The 22509-nt window shown below is 31.8% G+C and overlaps 3 protein-coding genes across 3 annotated transcripts; 2 read left to right on the forward strand and 1 right to left on the reverse strand.

Moving 5' to 3' along the window:
* Positions 1 to 420: 420 nt before the first annotated feature.
* LOC125818733 (uncharacterized) lies at positions 421 to 3385 on the forward strand. Its single transcript, XM_049498246.1, has 6 exons — positions 421 to 616; positions 774 to 810; positions 889 to 962; positions 1044 to 1137; positions 1218 to 1300; positions 3066 to 3385. Exons 1-6 carry the CDS (start codon positions 464 to 466, stop codon positions 3237 to 3239), a joined length of 615 nt encoding a protein of 204 aa, XP_049354203.1. The 5' UTR covers positions 421 to 463; the 3' UTR covers positions 3240 to 3385.
* A 345-nt stretch (positions 3386 to 3730) lies between these two features.
* On the reverse strand, positions 3731 to 5306 carry LOC125818725 (universal stress protein PHOS32). Its single transcript, XM_049498239.1, has 4 exons — positions 5084 to 5306; positions 4691 to 4800; positions 4026 to 4144; positions 3731 to 3842 (listed from the first exon to the last, which is right to left on the reverse strand). The coding sequence occupies exons 1-4, from the start codon at positions 5256 to 5258 to the stop codon at positions 3758 to 3760; spliced, it is 489 nt and encodes a 162-aa protein (XP_049354196.1). The 5' UTR covers positions 5259 to 5306; the 3' UTR covers positions 3731 to 3757.
* Positions 5307 to 16943: 11637 nt separating this feature from the next.
* On the forward strand, positions 16944 to 22180 carry LOC125819063 (transmembrane 9 superfamily member 3). The gene is made up of 7 exons (XM_049498573.1): positions 16944 to 17304; positions 18961 to 19001; positions 19087 to 19672; positions 19780 to 19917; positions 20079 to 20235; positions 20971 to 21455; positions 21615 to 22180. Exons 1-7 carry the CDS (start codon positions 17135 to 17137, stop codon positions 21832 to 21834), a joined length of 1797 nt encoding a protein of 598 aa, XP_049354530.1. The 5' UTR covers positions 16944 to 17134; the 3' UTR covers positions 21835 to 22180.
* The last annotated feature ends 329 nt before the right edge of the window (positions 22181 to 22509 follow it).

The following is a 22509-nucleotide window of genomic DNA, read 5'->3' on the forward strand; positions in this document are numbered from 1 at the left end:
TGTATGGCTCTGATACCATGAACGTAGACACGATTTACAGAAGCTACTAGAAGAGAAGAAAGAAGAATTCAATTTATGAGCTCAAGAGGCTAACTTGTACAATGACATGAACATGTATTTATAGTTGTTTATGTAACTAACTATTGAAAGAATTAGTTATAACAACTTTTAAGAGAAAAAACTATACTACTCTTAATCATCCTAACCATCTTTTAACTACTTAACAACCAACTACTCTGATGAAGTCTCATTAGTATCCTTTTGGTTAAAATAGAGTGAAAGATTTAAACTTGGGTATTCTTCCGCTGCAATCTTGTCTTGCACCACTTTATTCGTGCTTGTCCCCCCCCCCCCCCCGCGGCCCCCCACACACACAGAGTTACTTGTGTACAGAAAAGTGTGAGATTTAAACAAAATTTCCGCTCTAGATGAATTATTTGGTATTTAAATGAAATAGACTTGAATGGTGCACGTTCTGTTTGCAGGGTGCAGAGTTACATTGTTACTGCATTCTGATCTCTTTCTCTACCATAGTTGCATTCACATATTCACGAATAGCCAAAGGCAAGAAGAACGCACTGGAAAATATGGAACTTCGAGGGTGGAATACCTTCAGGTTAGTCCTCCTTACTCGATATAGTTGATAGAAAGAAGATTGGAATAACAAAACTTTATCTGCTGAAGTTAAGCGAACATTAGTTGTACATGGAATTTGGATAAGCAAAAAACTTGGTTTCGTATTTCAATAATCAATACTTACATTCTTGTTTCAGGAATTGGTAACTCAGTTTCAGAATGCATCTTCTGAAGGTATGCTTAGAGTTCTCTGCAACTTTTTTGGAAAGTCCGAGCAATATAGGTTGTGCTGGTATATTCTTGTTATTACAGAGACAAAAGAGAAGATTGTTGCTAATTTGGCCAACTTTGCATATGATCCTTACAACTTTACCTTCTTGCGTCAAGTTAAGAAACTTCCTAATGAGTATTGTAATCATCGAATTTTCCTGGTTTCTTGCCCAAACATATCTTGTGATGTTAAACAGCTTAATGTAATAGAACTTTTCCTCGACTGTTTAACTGAGCCTAATGAGAAGCTCGTGGAATTTGGGATCGGAGGAATCTGCAATGCGTGTGCTGGTAAGATAAAAGTTTTTTGTAATAAACTGCTCCAAGAATTAGCTCTTCTCCATATCAGTTGATGCATTTGTGACTTGCAGATCCAGCAAATGCTGCTCTTGTCACTCAAAATGATGGTATCCCCCTCATCGTCCAGTGTTTGTCAAGTCCTGTTAGGAGCACTGTAAGCACATTAACAAACATTTTGTGGTTTTGCTAGTTTATTGAGAGCTTTGATCTTCACATGGTAAAATTTGCACATATACATACCGCGGGAACACTTCAGACTAGCTGTTGTAAATTGATTCGTCGAGTAACAATTATCTGTCAATCTTGTTACTAAATTTGAGTAGGGTTAGCTAGGCACAAGCTTATACAATGTACTTATTGTTAATAGTTGGTCTTGTGACTTTCTGCGACTTTAGGCAGCACGCCGAGTAAAATGGTGTTGTTTCCTCATTTCTGGAATTAGTTCTTCAGCAAGACTTGAATCTTTTTAGTATTCTGGTCTAGTCTCGGACTGTTCTTTTTTGTGCTGGTTGTTTTTACTTCCCAAAGTTCAATATTAAGGAGAGGTGATTAGATAGGACAAGACACACCTACAACTTATGGAGAACATGACTCTGATAAGTGTTCGGTTTAGTAGGGTGTGAATGGGAAATAAAAAAGAGAAAATGGAAAGTGGAAGAACCAATGAAAAAGGGGGAACCAATTTTGGAGGGAAAATGAAAAGTCATCATTGCAAAAGTGCAAATGAAAGGTCATTTTTACCATATCGGTAGAAGAAAGGAAATTGTTGTCCTTATATTAGGAAACACTTCTTTTAGTTCTTAAAGGGTTAAGAAGAAGGTACCCCCTCGCGCCGTCGTCGTCGCTCGCTCGGCCTCGGCCTCGGCCTCGGCTTCGGCTTCGGCTTCGGCTTCGGCTTCGAATTTGGATTTGGATTTGGATTTGGCAAATGATAAGGTACCCCCTCGCGCCGTCGTCGTCGCTCGCTCGGCCTCGGCTTCGGCTTCGGATTTGGATTTGGATTTGGCAAATGATGTGATTGATTGATAATATTTTTGGACAAAATTTATTTAATCAATCTTGTTAAATCATTTCCTTTCTCTTATAAATTAATTCAGAATGTTAATTAAATAACAAAATTAATTTGGCGCAACTGAATTTATTTGAAATTCACGTTGTAACGGTAATCCTTCCAAAAAGTCGTTACTTTTCCCAAACGGTATTCCTTCCGAAAAGTCGTTACTTTTCCCAAAGGACACAATGTTCTGGAAAAAAATGGGTCTGAACAGATTTTCTGAACAGACGCGTTCCTTGCTGCAAAATGGCTATAAATAAAAGGTCTTTTTTGTTTTTTCAAACACTGAAATTTTCCCTCTCTGCATACATTTTCTTACATAAATAAAATTGTCGATCGACTAAGTCTGTGTGTGCTCTTGTTGCTGTTCTTGCATTCGCTGAAGTTATTGAAGTTTGAGGTACCGCTACTTCTTTAACAGGTTAATCCGTTTTATCTTGGGAGGAATTAATCTGCAACCTCGGGTACAGTGAGGGGATTAAATTTCTTAAGGAAACACAGTGGTTTCTGTGGACTCGGATTAAAAATCATTCTGTCAATTTCATCTTTTTTCTGTTTCTGTATTTTTTACTAACCTGAATACAGGAGATAACAATAAGGAGATATGGAGGTCAGGATTAGGTTAGAAGATTAGTAGGTAGTCACTCCTGTTGTTTAATTTCCCTCATCAGTGAAAATATTTTCTTTCCTTCGATTTTCATATTGATCGTTGTTGCTACAGGTATTCTTTACGTTCTACTTGTTTTGTTTGATATATGTTTAATTGATAGATAGTGTAACCTCTCTACCTTTTATAAGTAGGATCAAGATTGCATACACCCCCCTCAAACCCCCACTTGTAATGATATGAAGTTCGATTTTTCAGGTAATTTATGCTCTAGGAACTTTGTATTGTCTTTGCAATGCATCAAACAAAGAAGAGATCTTAAAGCCAGAAGTAATCGATGCAATAAAGAGTTATGCTGCTGCAAGTGAAGTTAGTACAACCTTCAGTAATTTGGCCCAGGCTTTCTTAGATAAACATGTTCCCCAAGCTTAATTGAAATAGATGAAAATAAAATTACTGTTGAAAAATCATTACTACTAACATCTTTAAAAGCATGGAATTGTAAAATTATTGGTCAGGTTTAGGGGATTGGAATATAAATATTTTGTTAAACCTATTTTGATAGGCTCTTTCTTAAATCGATAAATGTTGTACTTAGACCTCACTCATAAACTTTTAACTATTATAACATTTATCACAAGAAACTTCACAATGTTTTCTTCCCAATCTCACAAGTGAAACATTTAGCATTTTGACAAAGACAAGTGTCTCACAAATGACAAACAAGAAGCCAACAAATATATATAAGATGATAAACTTGAAATATAACAAAGTCCCACAATCATCTCACATCCAGCACTCTCAAACAAAAGCCAACTCATACCCTAAGAAATCAAATAAATAAAATCCCAAACAAAATACTATACAAAAACGAAAGAAAGTAAAAATACAAAGTAGCTCTTTTTTTTTTAAAACAAAATAAGACATAAACTTTAGTGTCTTTTTTTTTTTCACTTTTGAGGACTGGTTTTCACAACAGTGACAGGACATGTTGCATTTTGCACCACATAGTTACTCACACTTCCAAGTAACACCCTGCAAATATTAAACAGTTACAAATTAACCCCACATAATGTTTTTAAAAAAATTAAAACTTAATAAGTAACATTTCACCCACTCATTTCAGTACAAGTAACATTTACTCTCCCATTTTGAGTTTATTATTTCGTTTATTAACTCAGTTCATTTTGATCATCTAAATTTATACTTTGTGTTTACCTTTTAAGAACTCCTAAGCCTCTGCCTCCAATTACAAGTGAATCAAGTTTGAGACTTTCAGCAGCATCACAAAGTTTCTCTCTTGCATCTCCCCAATACACCTTTGACACCACTGTCACCTGGTTTTTTATCCCACAAATTATTAATTAAACAATACTTATTTTTCTTACTACAAAAGAAAAAGTAAAAAAATCAGGTATTCGATTCATCAAAGAATAAATAAATAAAATATATTTTCTTGACGGTTTAAACTTTCAGATGAAATAAATAAATAATTCAATAAAAATCAAATTTCAATAACAAAGTATGCAAAAAAAAAAATCGAATTCTTTTACTCCAGATTATGAACACATCCGATCAAATCTGTCAAGAACAAGCTTAATTTTTCAGTTATTAATTCGAGCTCCTTAAAATAAAGGGTAAAAATTAAAAAAGACATTTTTGTAAAAAAAAATCAAATGAAAGTTCAAAAGGACACGTGTCGTTAGATTAAATCATCACCAAAGAGTTAGAAGCAAAGAGCAAGAGAAACTACTACTAATATTTTAGTACATCACACTCTTTAATTCTATGTGTGAACGCAAAATAAAATATTTTATGCATCAAATTGTCGAAAGAGCAAAAAGAAGAACAAGAAATAAGAAGAGTAAATTATTATTAATTACCTTTTTGAGTTTGGCAACAGGCTCAAGCATATCAATAACCTCTTTATCAGGATTTAATCCATAATACTTAGACACATTAATCTGTTTAAATTCATCCAAAGGTATCAAAGCTGCATTAAACAAACAAAAAAATCAAAAAAATCATCAATAGATATGTTTAATTAATTAAAATGAACAACATAACCAGTATAATCTCATAAATAAAATCCGAAAAATCTACACAACCTTGTGAAAGTAGAGAGATTGACAAAAATTAATTTAACTACAACAAACAACAACATAGGTGAAATCTGAAAAAGCTGATGTATATACAAGAGAAACTGTTTTTGATAGATCCTCCACTCGAAAATAATTGATTAAAATGAAATAAACAAAAAAAGAAAAAAGACTTACGTGATCCTGTATCTTCAAAGAGTTGTTTACTAGTTGGTTCAACTTTAGAAGAAACAACATGAATAATAATAATTGTATCACCTTCTTCAATTAAATTATCAATTGCCCATTTTAGAGCTATTTTGCTTGTTGCTGAATAATCCATTCCAATTCCTATTATACGTGCTTTCCCCATTTTTTTTATATATAAAAAAAAAAAAAATCTCTCTTTGATTTTTTTTCTCTCTCTGTGTATATATGTTAGTTTTGTGGTGTTTCTGTATTTATATTAATCTGTGGGTTTGGATTTCTAATACGTAATCCAAAAGAGAAGAAGTTCTTGAAGGACCTAGAAGGTGGAAGACCTTTATGTTTCTTAATTAATAATTAAAAAAAGGGAAAAGAGATAATTTTGTCTTTGTTAATTGATTCGATATATGAATTTTACAATTCTGGGGGCATTACTGCTGATTATTTAAGTGATGATACCCTTATTTTTTATAGTCAAACAATTTAAGTTTGAGCGAAATTTATTTATGAAATCTTCAATTTTTTTAAAAATGAAATTGATATATTTATAAATTACATAAAAAGTATTATAAGTAATAATAAATAACAATTTAAAATATTTAAAAGATATATGAAATTTTACGGTAAAAAATAGACTTATTTAAATTTCAAAATTCAAAATGTATCACATAAATTAGGACAAAAAGAGTAATTAAAATGAAATATTTAAGAGAGATAACTGATACTCCTAATTTGTGTAATTAATACTCAGTATATGTACTACAGGTAGTATAAAGACTATAAGAAATGTAATATTTTGATTTTGTTTTTCTTGATTTCTCACTCAAAATTTTACTCCATATTCAAAATTTATTTTAAAACTCGTTAAAAAACTAAGAAAACATTTTTTTTTTTGTATCGAAAGGTTATTCATTAATAAATAAAACTCGTAAATCCAAATTTCTAATTAAATATAACAAATTATATTCATTTCATCATAATCATTCAATAATTATTTTATTATTTTTAAGGCAAGAAACATAATGATTTGAAAAGAAAAAAAAAGTAAGGAATATATACCGTGTTTTTATTATGTCTTTAATGAGATGACAAGGGAATATTGCAAGGTATCTTCTTGATTTAAAAAGAAAAAAAGAAGTTGTCCCAATCTTAATTAATGTCATTTTCATCCTTTTTAAAGTTTTTAATTTCCTTTTTTGTAATTAATATAAACTCCCACAATTTCTAAATTAGTTTTGTGTGATATCAAAAAATAATTAGAGAATTACTTTCTGCTTTTTATGTTCTAAAATAAATATAATGAGTAAATTATTTTGGTTTTCTTGTAAGAATGTAACATATGTATATTTTTTTGTTAACCAAGAAAAGCAAGCTGGTGGATTCTCATCTAAACTTCTAACATACTTATCTGTCTTTTGAATCATAACCTCATAATTTTTTAATTTACTTTCATTCAAGATTTTATATTCGTATTGAAGTTTTGATTAACTTATATTTCTACGATAAAAAGGATGGCAATTATTATTCGGTTTTAAAAAAAAAAGAAAATCACATAACTCAAATTCTTTTAATTAAAAACAAAAAAATATATTTATTCCAATGCAAGGCTCGAGAACATGATTTAACATGGTGCTGTTTGTTTCTCATTCCTCCACGTGTATAAGAACAATACTAAGGGTGTGTTTGACACACTAAATGGAAAATATTTTTAAAAAAATATTTATATAATTTAAACAAATATTATCGGCCACAAAACCAACAAATGTGTAATATTTTTTTAAAAATATTTATATATAATTTAAACAAATATTTTCGAGTAGGCACAAAACCACCAAAAGAGTGGTGGTAGGGATTAGTTGTGTGTTGGAGGGTAAGTATTAGAAGATTCAGAATGGAATGGACACATACGAATTATATTTTTTCCCTATTTCTAATTAGAAAAGTCATATCCTTTATCTTTAAAGAACTGTTTTTCCCAAAAAAAATGATTTTTAAAAATTTTCATTTATCAAACTTAGAACTATTACTTATTTAAATAAAACAATTAAGGTGAAGTAGGGTCAAGAATGACGGATCTTTTTATGATAATAGATTCATTTTACAAGCTCGTTATTATGAATAATTTCTACAAAGGATCAAACATATATATAATATTTAAATTTTCGATGTAAATGCTAACCTAATTGATTCTCATCTTTCAAAAACTACGAATCAATAAAAACATTTGTCGACAAAAAGACCGCCCTAAAATGTGGCTATTAAGAATGCACAAAATCAGATAGCTGAAAAAAATTCAAAAATTGCTCCTTACCAAACGCATCCTAATTCTACATCACATTTAGATACTAATAATAATTCTTGTCTTCATATAAGAGTAAGCTTCTGGAGACAGGATCACTACAAAATAGAAGTGCAAAATTCTCATGTTCCCTCATTTATATTCACAAATTAAGGGCCATAACATATATCTTATATATTTAAAAATAAAAATATATTAAATTATAATGTATATATTATATATACTTCTTTTATTTTAATCATTTTGTTTGGTTTGATTAGGACTTAGGAGGATCAAACTAATTAATATTTGATGTAAATTCAAAGATAGATTCTTCAGTTTTTTGATTTTTTTAAGGGAAAACTAAGCGGTTATGCAAACTTATACTACTTAATTACTCATCATAGCTATAGTTTGCTATAATTATCACTCGCGACTAACATTAACCATTAATTACGTGGGCTGACTTCGAGTTTGTATAATTAGTCATATTTGTATAATTCGCCACATTTGTATAATTCACAACTAACAATTCTTCGTTTGAGTTGTATTTGTATACGATAGTTTGTATTTGTATATGACGATGATTTCCTTTGGTTTTTCAGTTTTGTCATCATATACATTCAATAATTTTGTGTATAACCTTTTAAAGTTTGTATAAACGTGTAGTTTTCGGATTTTTTATAATATCATTTATATAATGTAATTTGTATAATATATTTTGTATAATTGTTTAAAGTTCATATGTTGATGTTTGTATCAATTCTTTATTTCGAGTTTTATCATATATATTTGTATAATTCCACACTTTGTATTACTCAATTATACAAAAACACATGAATTATACAAACGTACCTGTGAATTAATCAAACGAGGTGTGAATTATACAAATTATTGCCCTCTCTCGCTCGCCTCTCTCCTCCCTCTCCCAATCTCGCTCGCTAGAATATACAAATACATATGTATAATATACAATTATCTAACCGATATACATATACAATTCATCTATATCCCACTCTCTACCCTCTCTCCTCCCTCTCCCAGTCTCGCTCGTCACTCTCCTCTTTATAACATGTAGCTACGAATCGTAATTAGCAAACTATAGCTATAGAGCGTAATTAGGCTATTTTTGAGTGACTATATGCGAAAGTTCCTCTTGTTTAAAGGCAAACATTGTTATGAACCAAGTCCAGCCAAATATGGATACCAAGGTCACACAAGTAGTTATTGGGCTGACAAGAGCTATTGGACTGAGAGCAAGCAATAGGTCCAAGCTAATTTGAGATCCAGGTCGAGTAGTGGGTGTGAAAACGGTTTCATTAAATGGGGTAGTGGTCAATGATATAGGGATTAGGCATATTAAAGAAAAACGTTTGTTTCTCGCTTCTTCTTCTAGAGTCTAAGCTTCTCATCTTAACTTTTATCTCTATCTTAGTTACTTGTTATTTTCATATTTCCATGTAATTCAGTAGTTTGGCTATTGCAATTACAATTCTAAAATTGTAATCGCATTTCAATTCTCTTATCAATATAGTGAGCAATTCAGATTTGTTACAAACACCATTGAGAAATTCTAATGGTGTCACTTCTAAATTATAATAAAATAAAAAATGAAAATTTAATTCTTGAGAAAGTTTTTTTTAAAATACTTATGTTGAGCTTTATTGAAGAATAATAGACACACATAGAGACTTCTAGATTAACAAGTTGGATAAAGAAACTTTTAAGACGTTTTTTAAATCAAGTTAAGCATTGTAAACTTGTACAACTAGTTAATTAATCACTTTGTAGCTAGCTAAGTGGTAATTAAAGGCTTTAATTTCACTAGGAGTAAATGTTCAAAAAGATGGTCCCATTTTTTTTTCAAAAAGAAAGGTTCACTTTATCAATATTTCGACTTTCTTTTTTCAAGTTATTGAATTGCGATTGTTCTTAGCATTGATGCTATTCATTTAAATCTTCTGATAGACTTAGCGAGTGAAATAGGTTTGATATTCCTTCCAGGTTTTTTTCGCCTAATCTTCAGTATTGATTTGAGATTTAAATCTTTAGAATCATGTATCTAAAAGAATAACAATTTTTATAGCTATAATTCTTTCTCTTGTAATTATAAATTTTCAGTTACTTTAAATTAGTTGATAATTTAACTTTTTATCGATTCTTTTCGATAAAAGTGCAATATGAGAAATATATCAAAAACAAATAACCAAAATTCATTATTATTATTATTATTATTATTATTATTATTATTATTATTATTATTATTTATGAAAATGGACATGAATATGTGTGGAACATGCATTGAAATAAGAAAAAGTCAATATTTCAACTTCTTATATGATAATCTGAGTCCGAATTCAAAAGGGTAAAGAAAATTGTCAAAAATTTCAAAAGGGCATATCAATTGGAGTATTTTTTTAACCAAAAGGGTAAAATCGCTTCTGACGGAGCGATTTCCTTATGACAAATTTGATCCTGTTACTCCGCTAAAAAACATAAAAATCACTGCTGGGGCAGCGATTTCGTTCAATTTTTTTTTTCTTTTTTCCTTAACAAATTAAGCTGCCCCTGCAGTGTTTTTCTCAAAAAATTAGCTGAACTGTTTGGTACCTGCCTCTATTGCTGCAAAGAGACGAAGATCAAAATGGGTGCTTTTGTTAAGCTATTGGACTTGCTTTTTTTCGTTTACTTCTTGTTAATCGCCATTGTTGCACCACTCTTTGATGCCTAAGTTTCCCTTCCTAAACACATATTTCCTCCTGTGTTGGTTGACCTAAAGAGCTGGTACACTTAGCAATATGGTGATTATTTGGTTTCTGAGAAACCCCATTTCTTTGTTGGCTTATTTGGTTTATGAGAAGCCCCATTTCTTTAAGCCTTGCAAGCGATTTTTTTTTAAAATTTTTTTTAACTTTTTTAAGGAATAGGTTCAATTTTAAAAAGTTTATTTTTGAGAAAAACGCTGCAGGGGCAGCGATGTTAAAAAAAAAATTAACGGTGTCAATTTTGTCAGAAGAAAATCGCTCCGTCAGGAACAACTTTTCCCTTTTGATTAAAAATTAAATTGATGTGCCCTTTTGGAACTTTTAGCAATTTTTTTTGCCCTTTTAGCTCCAGACTCATGATAATCTCATATGATTGAAATGAGTAACCAACATAAAAATCATATTTAGGTCTTGCTCAATTTTCACTAAACCATTATATACATGTGGCAACAAAAGTAACTTAGAAGTAATGTTGAAGATTATATTTTTTCTGAATTATTTAGTAAATGTCCATATGCCACCAACACCTCTCTCTCTCTGGTAAACCTTTGGAATAATTGCTTCAAACTACAATAAGATTTTTCAATATAATAAGTATTATCCTTTATAACAATATTTTATTATAATATAATTATAATATATTTAATAAAACTGTGTAGACCTCCACAATGGGGTGTAAGGGAAGTAACGTATACGCAGATTTTAATTATGTGTAGACCTCCACAATGGGGTGTAAAGGGAGTAAATTATACACAGATTTTACTCCTATTTTGTGGATATTGATTTTGAAGCGACTCAAGTGCAATTTTTTATTATGATAATCATGTTTTTCGTGGAGTCAATCTTTTATATCAATTATGTTATATTTTCTACATAACAATATTTTATGATAATAATAAAAAAAAATATATTAAAAACAAGCGACGTTATTAATAGAGATGCTTAACTGTAAATGTGACCATAGCGATGGAGTAATAAATATTTTCCCAAAGTGAGGTATCTAATTTCTGAACAAAAACACTAGGGATGGCAATGGAGCGGTGCGGGGAGGGGTGGAGCGGGTTGAGCTTAACTCGCAAAATTTTTAATTCGCTTCGTCCCGCATAATTATTTTTTTTCATTTTCAACCCGCCCCACCCCGCCTTGCATAACTTTTTTAATCTTTTCTTTTTCTAGTTAAGTTTGATACTAAAAATAAAATTCATAAAAATAAATTCATTTTTTCATTAAGTTGTATTAATATAATAGGATAGTGACTTAAAAAATTTGTTTTTTAGAGGTCAATTGGAAAACATGTAAGAAATTGTACTATTTTTTGTGAACCATTTTCATTTACTATCTTGAAATTTTAGTAGCTTTATAGAAACTATCTTAATAAATAATGCTCTATTTCTCTTATAACATGTAAAAAGTTAAAATTAAGTTTGAGCCCACATAAAATCACATAAACCCGCAACTCACTCCGCCCCACATTAATTTTTAAAAAAACTCATTTCAACCCGTCCCGCATCCTCCCTGCCCCATTGTCATCTCTAAAAAACACACATTTTTGTGTGAAGTGCACCCCGAGAAAATGATCAACCTATGTGCTAGTAATAGTTAAAGATTGCAATGGAGTAATAAATATTTTTCATTCATTTGATAAAGAAAAAGATCTTGAACTAGGATAATCTCAAAACTATTTTTATGAGATGAAAATTATTCAAGGTCATAAAAGAGATAATCTCATTCCTAGAAAACTTATGTGAAACTCAATATCACTCAAACTAGGCTTGCCAATTGGAGCATGGACAATATGATATATGAAGATTGAATATCAAGTAAACTGAGAAATTGAATGAGTCTTAACTTTGATATCATGATGAAGAAATTAGATTTTGGACATAACTCAACCTTAAATATATCTTATGATATGAGAATTGTTCAAGATCATGAAAAAAAGAATCATCTCACCCCTAAACCCTAAAGAGCCGATGTGGGACTCAACAAAATTACATGGTCGAATTTTGGGAATGCAATCATTTTTAACATAGAGCTTTTTTTTTCAAGTGAAATTTCTCAATGTAGATTAATCTGAATTAGTTGAACTATAATAATACTCGTTTTCAACTTTAACTCAAATACCTTTCTCTTTCAAATTTAACCAAATATTGTCCAAACGCTTACATAATTTGTCGATTTTCGAATATTCTCAAAATAAAGTTTAGTTCAAATATCAATTTTTCTAACAGAAAATTAAGGTCACATTACAAACAGGGGCGGATCTAAGGGTATAGGTAGGGGTGCCACGGCACCCAGTGACCTCAGTTAAAATTTTGTATATATATGTATATATGTATGAAAAATGATATTTATTGTACGTTCCCACTAGAGCTGTCAAAATGGGCTGGCCTAACCCAACCCAACCCAACCCTAACGGGCTAGAGAGTTAAATGGGTTGGGACGGGCTGTCCCTTTTAATTAAAGGGCCGATAAAATAGCAGCCCAACCCAGCCCTAAGCGGGCCACGGGTTGGGACGGGTTGGCCCTTCAACCAAAAAACGGACAACATTTTCCTCTTAAAAAGGATACGAACGTTGATGTCTGATGGACACGGCATCAATACATACATAAATTCATTCATGAATTACACATACTTCAGTGAACATTTACAAAACAAATATATAATAGCCAAGATACAACATTCATAAGATTCATCCGAGCAAAAAAAAATTACATGATCATTATTTTCATAAACAAGACAATAAAGGAGAAGTGAAAAATTAGGCATAAAAACAAAAGCAAAAGAGGTCAAAGATTTATAGTTATAATGGAGTAATGAACTTGGGCTAATAAGAAAATTTAGTGGGCTAATGACCCTAAAATGTAAAAGATATGTAAAAAATATAGTCTTGATTTTATATTGATATTTTAAAAATATTTATTGAAAAAATCTTAACAAGTAAAACACTACTTAAAATATATATAATAAATATTTTTAAAATTCACAGCCCATGGGCTGACCACTGAGGCTTGCGGGTTGGGCCTACGAGGCCAGCGGGCCAAATGAGGTTGGGCTAAAAAGCCTCGTTCCTAAATGGGCAGAAAAAGTTGAGCCCAACCCCATTTAATTCAAGGGTTGGGTTGGGCCGACCTAGCGGGTCAAGCCCATTTTGACAGCTCTAGTTCCCACCCATCAAATATAATTGTAAATGGTGCAATTGGCAAAAGGCGCTATGTCGTACGTGAGGGTTGAGGGTTCAAATCCTCTTGACATCACTGAATATTTTTTTTTTACGTTTTGCTTGTGAGGGGGCTTCAGCTCTTCCTTCCTTTTTTTTGTTCTCTTCTTTATCTTTCTCATTAATGTGTCCAGGGGTTTAGTTTTTTTTAAATGAGTTCATCTTTGTTTGTTAAGTATTACTTATTTATCTTATTAAGAGTAACTATATTTTTCTCTTTCTAAATTATTCTTATTGACTTTCTTTTTCGCTAAGTTTTTTTTTTTAATCAAATTTATGGAGTTCAGGTCTCTCTTTTATTGAGAATTAACAATTTGTACAAAAGGGTCAAATGGGCCCCAATTTTATTTTTTTTCACTAAGTATTAATCTTAAATTCATACGAATGTCATGTGTGAATTCTATATTAGTTAAAGATCAATTTAACGTCTCATAAATATTAATAAGAATATATTTAGAGAATAAGGTATTTTATTCTTTTCTTTTAAAAAAAAAACTACTTCAGCATATCTTTAATAATAGAATATCTTAAAAAAGTAAAACAATATATATTAGAATATCTAAAGGAAAACACTACTGAATATGCATATTTAAGCAATTTGTGTATAAAAATTGAAAAAAAAAAACTAAATAACTCAAAGTATAATCTAAATTGAAGGAACCGACCCGTTTACCCTATATAGACAATATGACACCCACAACCTTCAAATCTTGAATCCGCCTCTGATTACAAACAAGATGAAAGTTTCTTGTACTTGTTGATCTTAATGTTGAGAAGTTGGCAAATCAATTCACTAGCAAGGACAATAATTAATTGCATTACTACCGAACCTAAGAGACCTAAAAGCTGTAATATTTGACATTAACATGTGGAAAATCTAATTACAATATTTGGACCAATTTCAACAGTTAATTGATCAAGTTTTCATCAACTGGATAACTTAATGGAACAATGGATAGTTAAAGTATGAAATTAACAAAAAAAAATCATAATTTTTTATACCATTTACTCTTTATTTACGGCTACTAGGATAACTAAAGTTTTATTTGATAAATTGAGAAAACACATTTTTGAAAGTTGCTGAAGTGGGGAAATGAATGAGATATCAGCTTTAATTAAAATTATTGGGAATTAAAAAATTATTACAACGTAAAAAACGTTCCTCCGTTAATAGCTTTTAACGGCAAAATTTTGAATAATTGGATCCTACCTACCAAGAAATCAAATTAATAGTGACAATCAATCTCAAATATCCCATAAATTCTTGGGTATTTTTAAAGATCAAGATCTCAAATATTTCACAAACTCATGGAATATTCATAAATAGATCAAATTCAAATCATCTTAATTTGAGAAATACGCCACTAATGACCCTCAAATTATCCAAATCATCTTAGTTTGATAAAAAACGCCACTAACGGCCCTCGAATTATGCAGATTAAGTCCAAATCATCCTAGTTTGAGAAATACGCCACTAACGGCGGTCAAATTATGTAGATCAAGTTCAAATCATCCTAAGTCGAGAAATACGCCACAAACGGCCCTCCTCGAATCATGAATAAATATCTTATTAGAGAAGAATCAAGAGAGGAACGAAATTGTACTCGCATTGATTTATCAATAAAATATTCATTTTTTTTATTAAAAAAAAAACAAATACCAATGGTTATTACCATAATTAAAAAGAAAATAGATGTAGCGATACGATGCATTGACGAAATTCCTTATCCTTCAAAACTTGCAAATAAAGAAATTCTTAATCGAAAGCATTCTCGTTTTAATAATCTCACGACAAATCTAGATTAATTGATGAATTCTAAGGTAAATTTGGTGTATACGCTAAAACGTGTCATTCTTAATAATTTCATTCTTTATATTGGTAATTACATTCATATTCATTTAGCGTATACACCAAATTAAGCAAGTTATCTATAAAATTAAGAATTATATATGTATATTTAGCCTTGTTTAAATGATGAAAAATATGTATATGAAAGACATATACTATATATTCATTGGTCTAATGTATATAACGAATAAATTTGGGACATTAGTGAAAGAATAATGAACTTGAAACCTCAATTGAGGTAAATTAATCATTAGTTTTCTAACTTAATTAGTGATATCTACAATTAAGAATTCATAGCCTAATTAGTTAAATATTGTTCATTATCAAGTTAGATTCAAAGTATGTTTCTTAAATATGTGTAATATATTCATAGAATGAGTTCCACGTTGTTTGCTGAGAAATTCTAAAAGAACTTTGAAATTTGTGTTTGATTATATATGTGTTATTTTCTTTAAAAAAAATTTTTTATGAAAATTAATTCTTGCAAAGTTATTTTTTAAGGGGTATTTTTGAGCTATGATAAAATTATTTTTGTATAATCTATAAGTCACAAATTTGAAACATGAAAGTCACTAATCTAAATGGGATCAAAAAGAGCTAAATCCTACTAGAGCAAAATGCTTTATGTTTTGGATGGTTTGTTTTGAAAAAAATTCCAGCAGAGTTTTTCCTTTGTCCAAAAATTGTCTAAATGTCGTCTTTTCAAATTTTAACTTGGAAAAAAATAGAGAATTACATAATTATTTTTTTACAGAAACTTAAATTTTCTATAAGTAAATAAAATAAAACATAGGATGGATATCTTATTATTTTTCTTAAAACAAAAAATGGTATAAATTCTTGTATTTCGTACTTATTATACTAATTAATCTAAGATCACATCGTATACAGTCATTAGAGGGGAAACCAATACCTATAAGATATTTCTCTCAGAACTCGAAAGCTAGATCTCAAATTAAATTAATGTTTGATTATATATTTTGAATTTTATCTTCAAATATTTATGTTTGACTGTGAAATTTTATCTTCGAAATCTGATCTTCAAAACTAGTCAATTTTTGAGAGAAATTTCACTTTTACGACAATTTATTTTTTCCAAGTAAATACATATTCAATACAACTTCAACAAAATTATACCCAATATATTAAATTTCATAAATAAAGTTTAAAAAAAATTGTATACAGACATTAACTCTACCTCATAAGGATAGAAAATCTATTTGTGCAAAACTCTTGGTGTAAATACAACAAATCAAAGTATTCAAAAAAATAATAATACAAAAATGAAAAAACACATATCAAATAAAATAACACAAAACATCCCAAGAAAAAGAAACAATAACAACACCAAATTAATACGGCAACTAAATAAAAATTGCATGCATAAGCTCCCAGGCTCCTGCCAAACTAAAACTCGATTACCCACTAACCTTCTACTAATTCACGATCTTCATGCAATCATGCCCTCTTATTTAATATCATATTCTGAATAAATTAAAATAATATCATGTCTAATCTAATAACCTCTTTTCAATACTTTAAGTTTCAAAAGTCACAACTAATCTAAAAAAAATTAAATTTAAATTTCAACTTCAAAATCTAGTGTCGAAGCAGATCTAAAGTAAGAGAAATTCCGGTCATTATTGTATAAATATAAAATTAATTACTTAATAAGTAGATAAATAAAAATAGTCTTTTAAGTTGACGAGTCACGCTCTCCTTCCTAACATCCGTTCAAAAGTCGACGTTTTGTTTGAGCTTCACTCTCCACAAAAAGCGCGTGAAGTAAAATCCAACTCCCTCTCCTCCTCCATATCTATTTCCCCATTTCATTTCACAGGGAGATCGAGATCTGTGCTCACACCCGACCCCACCCCACCACCCTAAACCCCCTACCCCTACCCTTCAAAATTCATATATACAACATTGATGTGCACAAAATTCGTGAAGGAAATGGAGAAGATGGCGTTGTACGTCGTCGTTTTGCTTATCATCTGCTATGCATCGCCGGCGAGATCAGACGGTTCCGATCATAAGTATAAATCCGGAGATCAGGTTCCACTTTATGCTAACAAAGTTGGTCCTTTCCATAATCCGAGGTAAGGAATTATCTAATTAATATATTGCCGTTAGATCTCTTGCTTTTTTAAAATTGTGAAGCTGAATTGTACATTGTGTGTTTCTCTTGCTATAAAAAACTAAGTGATTTCTCGTGAAAATGTGGTTTTTTGTGCTTGGAAAGTTGTCGGTGGTTATGAAAATGAGAGATTTCTGTTGAACTGTGTTGATTGCTGGTGTTTTGAGCTGACTTACTTGTTGTACAGGGTAGAAAGAGTTAAGATTTGGTGAATTTGAGATCTCGTACTGTTATGAATACAGTCTTGATGAGACTAAGAGTTCTTTTAGTCTAGTTAGAGGTTTGTATGTTCATTATATGGAATAAGGGTGAGATTTAGGGATTGTGAACATTTACTACGTGTGGAGTTGAGTTAACAGTGTATTCTATCTGTCTTGATCAAGCTAGCAGCTGTGAGATTTCTCGTTGAAATGTGGTAGTGTTGATTTCATTGTGCTCAAAGAGTTGTTGGTGGTTGTAGAAATGTAAGATTTCTGTTCAAATGCGTTGATGCCGGTGTCTGAGTTGACATATGTATTGTACAATGTAGAAAGTAAGATTTGGTGAAATTGAGATCTCTTATTGCTATGATTTCATATTTCTGTAGAAAGGCTTAAATTAAGTCATTTTCCAGGAGTTCTTTTAGTCTAATTAGAGCTTTGTATGTTCATGATGGAATATGGGTGAGATTTAGGGGTTTTGAACACTTACAATGTGTGAAGCTGAGTTAAAACTGTACTCTATCTCTCTTGATCAAGCTAGAGGCTATCTGCTTTCTGGTTGAAATGTGGTAGTGTTGATTTCGTTGTGCTCAAAAAGTTGTCAGTGGATATTAAAAGAAAGATCTCTGTTGACCTACGTGATGCCTGTCTGAGCTAACTTGTTTATTGTACAATGTGGAAAGAGCTAAGATTTGGTGAAATTGAGATCTCTTATTGCTATGATTCCATTTTTGTGTGGGGACTAAGAATTAGTTGGTGTTGATATGCTTAAATTAAGTCTTTTTACTGGAGTTCTTTTAGTTTAATTAGAGCTTTACGAATAAGGGTGTAATGAACATTTACGATGTGTGAAGATGAGTTAATACTGTATTCTATCTGACATGATAAACTAGAAGCTATGTGTTTTTTCTTTCTGATTTGCAAGGCCTAGCTCTTGTTACTCTCTTCTAAGTGCCATACTCACCTACAGCCCGGTAAATAAGCGAGTTGATGCAAATCTAATTTACAAATGTTGAGGCTTAGATCGTATAATTTCCGTGTGTGTAGCAAGCTCTTGTTATTAAAATTTGAGTGTACATGTTGATGCATATGAAAAGAGAAGATTATAAAATGTAGAGCAATACACTCATAGTAACTTTTTCCCCCACATAATTTGTACAAGTAGTTGATACTGAATCCCCTAAACAGTCGCTACTTCCCATGCCTTTTTAACAGATGGGTGATAAAGAAGTATAGTCAGGAAACATTGAATTTGCCATGTCTTTTTTCCCCACAAGTTTTGATGTTCAAATTCTTTGGAAACAAATAGTTGCGTATGGCTCTGCATGTATCACTTATGAACATGTCTCAGTTCTGTATTTTTTAAAATTATCTGGGTAATAACTGATGGCTTGTTATGTTTTGGATTATCCTTCCAGTGAAACATACCGGTTCTTTGACCTTCCTTTTTGTACTCCAGGTATGTAACTATTGTTCGTAAGTATCCTTTCTTCAGTTACCCTGTAGATTTTTAAGTTTCAATTTACCGAGGGATGTTCTTACAGATCATGTAAAAGAGAAGAAGGAAGCTCTTGGTGAGGTCTTGAATGGTGACCGATTGGTCAGTGCCCCTTACAAGCTTGACTTTTTGTACGACAAGGACTCAGAAATAGTTTGCAAGAAGAAGTTGTCCAAGGAAGAAGTTTCTCAATTCCGCAGCGCTGTTGCTAAAGACTACTACTTCCAAATGTATTACGATGACCTGCCCATTTGGGGTTTCTTAGGGAAAGTTGACAAGGAAGGAAAATCTGACCCCAGCGAGTACAAATACTACTTGTTTAAACATCTTCATTTTGAGATCTTTTACAATGATGATCGTGTGATTGAGATCAATGCACGAACTGATCCTAATGCCCTGGTAGATATTACAGAGGATAAGGAGGTTGATGTTGACTTCTTGTACTCTGTAAAATGGAAAGAGACAAAAACACCTTTTGATAAGAGGATGGAGAAGTACTCACAGTCTTCATCGTTGCCGCATCACTTGGAAATCCATTGGTTCTCAATTATCAATTCCTGTGTGACAGTTCTTCTCTTAACTGGTTTTCTTGCCACAATTCTTATGCGGGTCCTTAAGAATGACTTTGTCAAGTATGTAGTAATTTTGTTATTTTGCTTGTTATGTACTTTTGTTGGTTTTTTGGTACAAAATTGTCTTAGTCTTTGGCTCAAATATCATTCATATTTTTTTTATAAAGGTATGCACATGATGAGGAGGCGGCTGATGACCAAGAAGAAACTGGGTGGAAATACATCCATGGTGATGTGTTTAGGTACCCAAGTCACAAATCCTTGATGGCTGCAGCACTTGGTAGTGGCACACAGTTATTCACATTGTAAGTATTTTCTGAATGGTTTACTCTGAAAAATTAAGTTTTCAGTAGAATATTAAAAGTCTGTTCAATGTGTATTTAATCTGACAGCTTCCTGCTTGGTAATTAGGAAATTTGTCATCTCAAGATGCCTTTGTTAACACTCGTTTCCTTTCAATTTGTAGGACCATCTTTATTTTCCTTCTCTCACTTGTTGGTGTTTTCTATCCATACAACCGCGGAGCTTTATTCACGGCACTGGTCGTCATATATGCTCTCACATCTGGTATTGCAGGCTATACTGCTGCCTCTTTCTATTGCCAGCTAGAAGGGACAAACTGGGTTTGTTTTCTTGTCTCTATTATTCTGCTTTTCCATTTGAATATAGTTTGAGAATTTTATCTACTGTGCTAAGTTTAAATCCCTAATTCTGAATATTTGCTTACTATCATCCCATAACAAGGGTAAATGCTTTGATTATTTTTTTTCACAATCACAAGCTTCCGTGAATATTTTCTCTCTCATTTTCTTAGGACACTGAAAATTGAAGGTTTGTAAATAGTAAGTCAAGTCATTTGTTTGCTGAAAGGCACATACTCTGATGGCATAACATAACTTTGACCCTCTATATTTTAAGGGTTAGACGATTCATCTGCTATTCCCTTGCTCTTTTGCTAATCAAAGAAAAACCAGAAGTTGGCTACTCAAAAATCCTATTCAAGCAGGCAAAACAAGCTGCACATAGAGTTCTGTTCTTTTTCCTTGATTTAGGTGTGTCATGTGTGATGTTTTGTATGGTAGATGATTTGTTGCTTATTCCTTCTGGACAGAACATTAAGGAAGCCATGGTATTTAGAAAAGCAGTTTATGTTTGTTCTGTCATACAATTAACTTCATCTTTTAGAGGTCAAGGCCAAGATATATTACATGCTTCATTCTTTTTTGGTTTGTCTATGCCATCAAATAACTGTCTCTGTGTTTGTTTAGTTCATTGTTGCCTCAGCTAATAAAACAAAAAGTTTAAAATGGAAGCATACAGCAAAAGCTTAATTATTAGATTTCATTTCTTCCCTGCAGGTCAGGAATTTGATATTGACCGGAGCCTTGTTTTGTGGACCCCTGTTTCTCACGTTCTGTTTCCTTAACAGCGTAGCAATTGCATACAGTGCCACTGCTGCACTGCCTTTTGGAACCATTGTGGTCATCTTTCTCATATGGGCTCTTGTGACATCACCTTTACTTGTATTGGGAGGGATAGCTGGAAAGAACAGCAGGGCTGAGTTCCAAGCTCCTTGTCGAACCACCAAATACCCAAGAGAGATCCCACCATTACCTTGGTACCGTGGAACTCTACCTCAGATGGCAATGGCTGGGTTTTTGCCTTTCAGTGCCATATATATCGAACTTTACTATATATTTGCAAGTGTTTGGGGTCACAGAATTTACACCATATACAGCATCTTATTTATAGTCTTCATCATTCTTATAATTGTCACTGCTTTTATTACCGTGGCCTTGACATACTTTCAACTCGCTGCTGAAGATCATGAATGGTGGTGGAGGTAAGTCTGTCATTTCTCTGGTGTGACTGTTCCTTAATCTTTCTTATGAATAATCTATGCATTCAAGCAATTCGAGAAACTCTTTGCTATGTGTCAAACGTGATATACATTTACCAGTACATGATACGTTCCTAACTTGTATGTGTTTGATCTGAATAGGGCTTTCCTCTGTGGTGGATCCACTGGACTGTTCATCTACGGCTACTGCTTGTATTACTATTATGCCCGTTCTGATATGTCTGGCTTCATGCAAACCTCATTCTTCTTTGGATACATGGCTTGCATCTGCTATGGTTTCTTCCTCATGCTCGGGACTGTTGGTTTCCGTGCAGCCCTATTTTTTGTCCGTCATATATACCGGTCAATCAAGTGCGAGTAGGAAGCAGGTACGACGGTCTTCCGTCTCGTACAGAATGCTTTACAAATGTGGTAGGGCAATATGGTATCCAAGAAGACCTTGTAGGATCTTAGGATCTCTTGAGATGATGAAGCATGTATTATCTTACACCGGAAAGTTAAGAACCTTTTTTTTGCCATTTTTCATTTACAGCTCAGCAATTTATATCGATTAATAGGTATATTAGAGTTTCTGTTCCATATTTTAATCCTTTGCAACACAATTACCCTAATATTGTCTAGTATTATTCCTTTTTACTGCATTGGACAAACTTTGAGCTATAAATTGTACTGGTCCCAAGTTTCAGAAGATTTTATCAAAAATGTGTTTTAAATCTTTATTTCAATTTCAACTTATTATCTTGCTCCTAAAAGCTTTTCTCTTTGCAACTCTACGGACAAATGTCACATTTTCCCGACATACAAGCGTGTGACATCTTAGGGCTTAATTTTTGCCCTTCTCCGACATTAAAGACATCAAAAATCATGTGTAATCGGCGTAAGAGAGGATAAAATGTACATAGAACTTATCGTGAAAGATTAATTACTATCCTGGCATTTGATATCAGAACTAACGAAGAATATTGATTTCTAACCTCCAAGTGATCGACTTGACAAAGAGGATTAGTATATAGAAACTTAGGAATTACTCTCCTCC

This window comes from Solanum verrucosum, unplaced genomic scaffold (assembly GCF_900185275.1).
Source record: "Solanum verrucosum unplaced genomic scaffold, falcon-dt-bn FXZP01000252.1, whole genome shotgun sequence".
NCBI lineage: Eukaryota > Viridiplantae > Streptophyta > Magnoliopsida > Solanales > Solanaceae > Solanum > Solanum verrucosum.